A 7,479-nucleotide genomic window follows, 5' to 3' on the forward strand; every position below is an offset into this window, starting at 1 on the left:
GCAATGACTGATCCATCACACATCTGACAGTCTGATGTTTCTGCTGGTAAATTGGAGGATATATGTTCTTAAGTCAAAGGTCTTGAGAAAGAACAAACATCCACATTTGTAAAGCGTTTTTATTAATTTGTTTTAATGGTGTATGCTATTTGGACTGAAAATGCATGTTTGTGGAACACTAATGAACTGAATCAGGAAAGAACATAACAATGATGTCGAGAGGGACGCGGTAGCAGAAGGTTTAAATAGGAAGCGGATGCAGTGCAAATCAGCTTCTACACAAATACGTTTGAAGTGTGAAGGTGTCCACGCACATCTCAGGACAAAAGAGCCTGGGATCCAGGTAACGAAGAGAGGTCCAGTCTGTAGTACCTTATAAACCCAAAGCATCACAAACATCCCGTATAGACACTCCCGACAGAAGGGCCTGCGAGGAAGCCATACTCCGAGTGGAATGTGCCCTAACTAGCAGAGGTGAAGGTATTCCACGCACCTCGTAAGCTAAAGAAATTGCCTGTACAATCCATTCACTAATGGTCTGCTTAGAGGCCGGTTAACCTCAAACCAACAGTTGGTCAGAGTTTTGCCATAATGAAGATCTTCTGGATATTCTACTGATGCCCTGACAGGGCATAACAAATGTAACCTTCGGTGATCCACCGTTTCGTGAGGCAGAGGATGAAAGGCCTGAAGAACTAAGGTCCAGGACACGGCTTAAAGGTCTTTTGTCTTCTCATTTTTTACTTATTGTACTATAAACAACTTAGACAAAGTGTTAAGACAAACAGACAATACACTTCACACACACACAGAGCGCTTTGCTGAAATGGCAGAACCTGATTTGCACTGCGTCCACTTCCTATTTATACCTTCCGGTACCGCGTCACTTGTGACGTCATCACTGCGTGACAATAAATTGCAGGCGCGATTATAAAACGCAACATTTTCAGATGCGTCACGCTGTTGATGACTGCTAGCAATGTGAAGCACACAAGGTAAAGTGGAAATAAGAAATGTTTGTATATTAATGTGTATGCTTCTGTGTCTTACCGGTTCCTGGAAAAGCCTAAAGGAGTGACCCGCGAACAGGAATCCAGTTTTATGGCATCCTGAAGGGGATGAGTTGGCCAATTAAGAATGTTTATATTTTGATGAAATACTAAGGGATAATGCCTCATGTTTATAGGTAGATTTCACTTTGGTAATATTTGTAAGGTTAAAAGTGAAGTGTAAAATGTACTGTTTGTAACAGATGGAGTGTTATTATTGAAGGGTTCTCAAGTTTTTTCCAAAGCCTGGAGTGAGATCACATGCGGTTAGGGGAAGAGCCCTAATGGAGCCCCATTTTACACATTGTTCATAATTAACTAGCACAAATTGAAATTATAACAATTGGTAAATCTGATAAAGTATTTTTTTTGCTTTTTCCCAACATCTTTGAAAAATACAAATGCAATGTTGACTAATGTATGTTTTGACAGGATATAAAGTACCACCCAGAGCACTATGTTTTACATGTAGCATTAATAATGTAACTACAAAGACTATTAATACAGTATGTTATGTCCTCAAATGTATTTAGAATTTTGGTTTATTAAAAATGTTTAAGTTAATTTGATGTGTAAAATGTAATCTATTGTATGCAGTGGCGGATCCAGACAATTTTGATAGGGGGGCCAATGGGGGGTCCTGGTCATTTAAAGGGGCCCCTCATGAAAACCAACAGAAAATACAGTGGACACGGCTAATAACTGCATATTAATGCTACTAAACAAATAAAACAACACAGCATATCAACTACTTTGTTTTTAATTAATTAATCAATTGTAGTTTGCAAACAATATGCTCAAACTTTAAATGCCATATCCACACCCAGTGCCGCTGTTAGCCATATTAGTGCCCTAAGCATAATTCCATTATGATGACCCCCCCCCACCCTGAAATTTGCCAGTTTAACTTTTTATCTTATTACCAAACATATAACTCAACACCAATAACACGATAGCAGCATCACAGTATAAAACTTAGGAACACTAAATAGAGAAAGTAAAATCTTCACAGCTTTGCTGACTTTGTAAACATATGTAGAATAACCAACACACACTACACATTTGAAAGTGCAAACTTTTCTTCAGTAAACAGACTTAGTTGCAGAACATCCACATTTCCCGAATTTAAGTTAATTAAACATGGACATACCTCATGTGATGCACGGGCATCATCTCGCAGTTTCTTCAACTTTCTTTTCTCTGATCCTGACTCCTAATGTCTTTTCGGGGCCATTTCCAAATAAGTTGCCTAGGCCAGTAGTTCCCAAAGTGTGGGTCGCGACCCCCCGGGGGGTCGCGGAGTGGGGTGCGGGGGTCGCGAGATGATTTACAGAAACTTAATTTTTTTTTAAATGTTAAAAAAGGTTGTAATGATGCGAGTATAAATTTAGGATAATTTAAATAAACTGGAAATAAAACTGTGTTTGCTCCGATTAATTATGACAGTGTGACGGTGTCAATCACAATTTACAGCACAACGACATGCGCTAGCTAGCTAGATGCAGATTTGGTGTTTTGCTAAACAGCGATCGGTCTATTTTGAGTCTATATCGGTCTAACTTGATAAAAAAAATGAAACGGTGGTTATTATCATCGAAAGAGAAGGGAGCAGAGATGCCTGCGGATGAGAGAGCGGGATCAGCAGAAAATACAGAGGGCAGAGAAGAGGATGAGCCGCCAGGACTACCCTCCACCTCTGGAAGGGCAGGCCGCCAAACCCGTGCCCCGCAAACGGACCATCCCTCCTCGAAAGCCAGAAAATACAGAGAGGAATACATAAACTATGGTTTCACGTGCATTGTTATAAATCAGGTACAACACCCTCAATGTGTTGTGTGCTCCGAAGTCCTTGCACATGAGAGTCTGAAGCCCGTGAAAATGCAGAGACACCTGAACACCAAACACCCCAGCCTCACAGGTAAACCCACTGACTTTTTCCGCAGAAAGGAGAAAGAGTTACAGGGACAAAAAAAAGTCATTTTTAAACAAACAGCTATCCCCACTAAAGCTCAGAAGGCTTCATATGAAGTGGCATATTTAATTGCACGGACCAAAAAGCCACACACCATTGGAGAAACTTTAATCAAACCAGCAGCAATAGTTATGAGTCGCGTCATGCATGGAGATAAACTGGCCGCTGAGCTGGAACAAGTGCCGCTCTCTGATGGGACTGTATCCCGCCGCATTACAGACATGGCTCAGGATATCAAGTGTCAACTGATTGACAGAGTGAAGAAGAGTGGGAGGTACGCCTTACAACTGGATGAATCCACAGACGTGTCCAGCACCGCTCAACTCCTTGTATTTGTCAGATATATTTTTGAGGGGAAACTAAATGAGGAAATGTTATTTTGTACGCAACTGGAGGGATCATGCACGGGCGAGGACATTTTCAATAAGCTGGACAGCAAACTTAAAGATAATGGACTATCTTGGGGCGAGTGCATATCAGTGTGCACAGACGGAGCTGGGGCAATGCTGGGGAAAAAGAAAGGACTAAAGGCACGAGTCCTTCAAGTTGCACCTCACCTCAATTTCACGCACTGCATCATACACAGAGAAGCCCTCGCGTGCAAAACCCTGAATGCGGAGTTTAAACATGTTCTTGACACTGCTGTGAAGATTGTTAATTACATAAAATCACGTCCACTGAACACACGACTGTTTTCCACTCTCTGTAATGAAATGGGATCAGAGCACAAAGGCCTGCTCCTACACACAGAAGTCAGGTGGCTGTCGCGAGGAAATGTGCTGAGACGCCTGTACGAGCTGCGGGATGAGGTGCGCATTTTCCTCACAGACCAAAGATCCCCACTTGCTGAGCATCTGTCTGATGCTGACTGGGTGACAAGACTGGCATATTTGTCATGTATTTTTGAAAAACTCAACGGACTAAATGTGTCCCTGCAAGGTGAAAACACAAACATCTTGTACCTTAATGATAAAGTGCAGGCATTTGCGAGAAAGCTGGTGCGTTGGAGAGAGAGAGTGGAAATGGGACGCATAGACATGTTTTCTGACCTGGAAGAATTTTTGGAGGAAAATGCACTCAGTGTTAACAGCATCAAGGCGTCTATTACGGCTCACCTTCAGTCCCTTTTGGATCACTTTCATAAGTATTTCCCTGAAGGAGACGCTCCCGACCAATATGACTGGATAAGGTCACCATTTAATGTAACCATGGCAAATCATCTGGCATCAGATATGGAAGATGCGCTGATAGAACTTTCAACCGATCGAACCCTGAGGACGGCATTTGACGGCAAGACGCTGGATGAGTTCTGGGTTTCTGTCGCGCTGGAATACCCACAGTTGTCGAAAGCCGCGTTGGATGTACTCATGCAATTTGGCTCAACTTATTTATGCGAAAAGACATTCTCCGCGCTGACTTACATTAAGAACAAACACAGGTCACGGCTTAACGTGGAAGATGATCTGCGGGTGGCGATCTCCAAAATTGAACCTAGAGTGGACCTGCTTTGCTCCGCGCACAGCGCCCACCCATCACATTAGGCATTTTTGCTGAATTCAAATTTATTGTTGTATGCGTGTTATAGGCAGCTTGTTTGTATTCTGTCTGCATTTCACAGTTATGGATCTATTTGTTTTTGTCCATAATTTGTTAATAAAATAGCCTGGCTTAGAGATTGTGTTCATTTTTGTTTTAATTCTGTCAGTATGTAACCAAATCGCAAATCCTCACAAGCTGTCGGAGGGAAACACAGAGAGGAGAAAGGAGGGGGGGGGTCGCGGGTCGTCAGCAGTCTAATATTGGGGGTCGCGGTCTGAAAAGTTTGGGAACCCCTGGCCTAGGCTACCGTCTGTCAAACTGCGTCAGGCGCACGTGCGATCAACCGGCACTGCCACGCGGACCATATGTAACCATGTTAAAAATGACATAAATAAGAATAAATAATTAAAAGCTGTATAAATAAGTTTTAACGTTAAGTGATTCATTTAATGTAAGTTTATTCGTCAGAGTTAAAAATGTTAATACAATAATTTAACGTTTGAGATAAAAAATGTGTCAATAGAAAATTCATGTCGCTGCCCCTTTAAGAGGCTAGTGGCGCTAAAGCAGTGCGTCAGCGAGGCTGCTGCGAGAAACCCTGAGGGAGAGAACGAACTGTTAAATAACTAGATAAAAGAGTGAAAAAGTTGATTTTAAAGTTGAAAAGACATAATTTACCTGATCAGGGATTGACGGGGATTTTATGAGAAATAAGCTACACCGGTTTTGGTGAGTTTGAGTTGTCTATTTTGCACTTTGTTGTTGCACGTATTTTCTTTCTTTAGCAGAGAGCTAATGTTAAAACGTAGCCGTTTACAAGAAAATGTTTTGTAATAAGTTGTTTATCAGTTCAGATTTTGGGTTTATAAGAACTGTGAATGTTATAAAAGTGAACATATGCTTTGTAAATGGAAAATGTGCAGTTATGTGAAACGGAGCAGTAGAGCAGATCGCTCCGCCGCCATTGTGGAGTGAAAGAACACCTTAACAGTAACTTAATGACACAGAGACTATGGAACATCTTATATGTGATATGAAGAGCTAAGAAATTGATTTATTGTGCTTTTGACCTGTTATGCAGGTCAGGTTTTTTTCCTTGTGTATGTTTTATCCGGGGCTCAGTCGGAGTGAGGATTGACCTGCAGTGTGCGGGATAGCACACGTGCAGACAGGATTTAAGATGGCGAGCCAGACCCAGAATTGCAATGCACCTTCTCCATCGCATCAGTGAGGAAATCTCTCGAGTACGGTGACTCGCTGCCAGAGCGGTAGGAGTATTTGAAATTGATTTCGACCGAATCGAACTACGATTGAACTGTCGTTAAGAACTGGATTGAACTATCGTTGATTGAAACGAATTGAATCACTTCATTGAACTGCATAACTAAACCCTCCATTGGACTCGAGCTGAGTTGAACGATTTATTTTATTTTCATATTGAGTTTATATGTTTGACTGTGAACTGAAATAATTACGATTCATTTTGATCTGACTGTGAATTGTGAAGTGTTATAATTTATTTTTATTTGATTGTGTGTATATATTTCTTTTTTATTGCTTTTGTTTTGTTTCATGTTCTGTTATTTCATGTGTTTTTGCACTCAGTAAATTGCAGGCCTTTTGTACTTTAAGTAACGGTCTCTGGCGTAGTAATTCTGTCTCCCCCACTCCTTAGAGCCTAGAACTGGTCCAGTAGCAAAGCGATCGGTGCGATACCGGTGTTACAATTTGGCGAGCCAGCCAGGAGTGGCATAGAGCATTTAAAATTAGAAACCAGAGACCGTATAGTATTGCTATCAGTCATTCATTATGGATGTTATTCAGACGAGTAGTGTGAAAGTCCCTAACTCGGTCATAGTTAGCGGTATAGCCGGTACAGAAGCCGACGAAGAGCTATATGATTTCCTGAAACAATACGGTTCTGTTCAAAGGGTAATCCAAGTAGATTCCGCTGATCCAGCATCAGACAAACAGGCCATAGTAGAGTATGAGTATGGTACAGCTATGCAGTCTTTCTTACCGTTATTGCCACGAAGACTTGACAGTAAGACCCAGGCTAACGTCACTTATCACATTAGAGCATTAGCCAGTGTTTACACACCTGTAGCTAGAAAAACAGCCACGCAGACCTACCTTTCAGAGTTAAAGGACATTGCAAAACTGACTGGCAAAGACTTTGCAGCTGTCCTCAGAGAAGAGCTCTCCGCCATCAGCGAGAGTGTCGATCTAGACCAATCAGAAACTCAAGATGAAGATATAGAGCAGAACTCACCTGATGCTCCAGAGCAATATAGCCCTGAAAATGCTGCACATGTAAGCCCCCTGCCCAGTACAGCCCTGGGGCAGCATGTTCAACACCATTGGCCTCCACCACCATCTAAAGAAAAGACACAGCCTGCTCTGAAACTTTCTGACATCAACCCACCTGACATACAAAAAGTAATAGTTGAGCACATAGTGAGGAATGAAGATTCTGCTTTACAAGTGCACACTTCTTTGAGACTCAGACCCTTCTCTGGGCGTTTCCCCCGACCCAGTAACGAAGTGGATTATGAGACATGGCGTTCCAATGTGGAACTTCTCCTTAAAGATACAACGCAGTCCAACCTTTACAAGTCACGAAAGCTTCTTGAAAGTCTCCTATCACCTGCCAGCGATATTGTGAAACACCTGACACCTGAATCCCCCCTCCTCGAGTACTTCGAGATCTTGGACTCCGCTTTCGGCACTGTCGAGGACGGAGATGACCTTTTTGCAAAGTACCTTAACACAATGCAAGATAACGGTGAGAAACCCTCAGCTTATCTACAACGGCTGCAGGCGATGCTGAACACTACCCTCAGGAGGGGAGGTGTAACCGCCAGTGATCTTGACCGGCATCTTTTAAGACAGTTTGTCAGAGGCTGCTGGGACAACATT

At 42.3% G+C, this 7,479-nt stretch overlaps 1 protein-coding gene and 1 long non-coding RNA gene across 2 annotated transcripts; both read left to right on the forward strand.

Annotated features, from left to right (window-relative positions):
* Positions 1 to 2,663: 2,663 nt before the first annotated feature.
* Positions 2,664 to 4,562, forward strand: LOC306895384 (SCAN domain-containing protein 3-like; the record flags this gene model as incomplete). Its single annotated transcript, XM_079458607.1, has 1 exon — positions 2,664 to 4,562. The coding sequence occupies one exon, from the start codon at positions 2,664 to 2,666 to the stop codon at positions 4,560 to 4,562; it is 1,899 nt and encodes a 632-aa protein (XP_079314733.1).
* A 411-nt stretch (positions 4,563 to 4,973) lies between these two features.
* LOC306895194 lies at positions 4,974 to 6,191 on the forward strand. The gene is made up of 2 exons (XR_013786763.1): positions 4,974 to 5,289; positions 5,642 to 6,191. It is a non-coding gene; the product is annotated as an uncharacterized lncRNA (long non-coding RNA).
* Positions 6,192 to 7,479: the final 1,288 nt, after the last annotated feature.

The sequence above is a fragment of the Barbatula barbatula genome (assembly GCF_947034865.1).
Source record: "Barbatula barbatula genome assembly, chromosome: 6".
In the NCBI taxonomy this organism is placed as follows: Eukaryota; Metazoa; Chordata; class Actinopteri; order Cypriniformes; family Nemacheilidae; genus Barbatula; species Barbatula barbatula.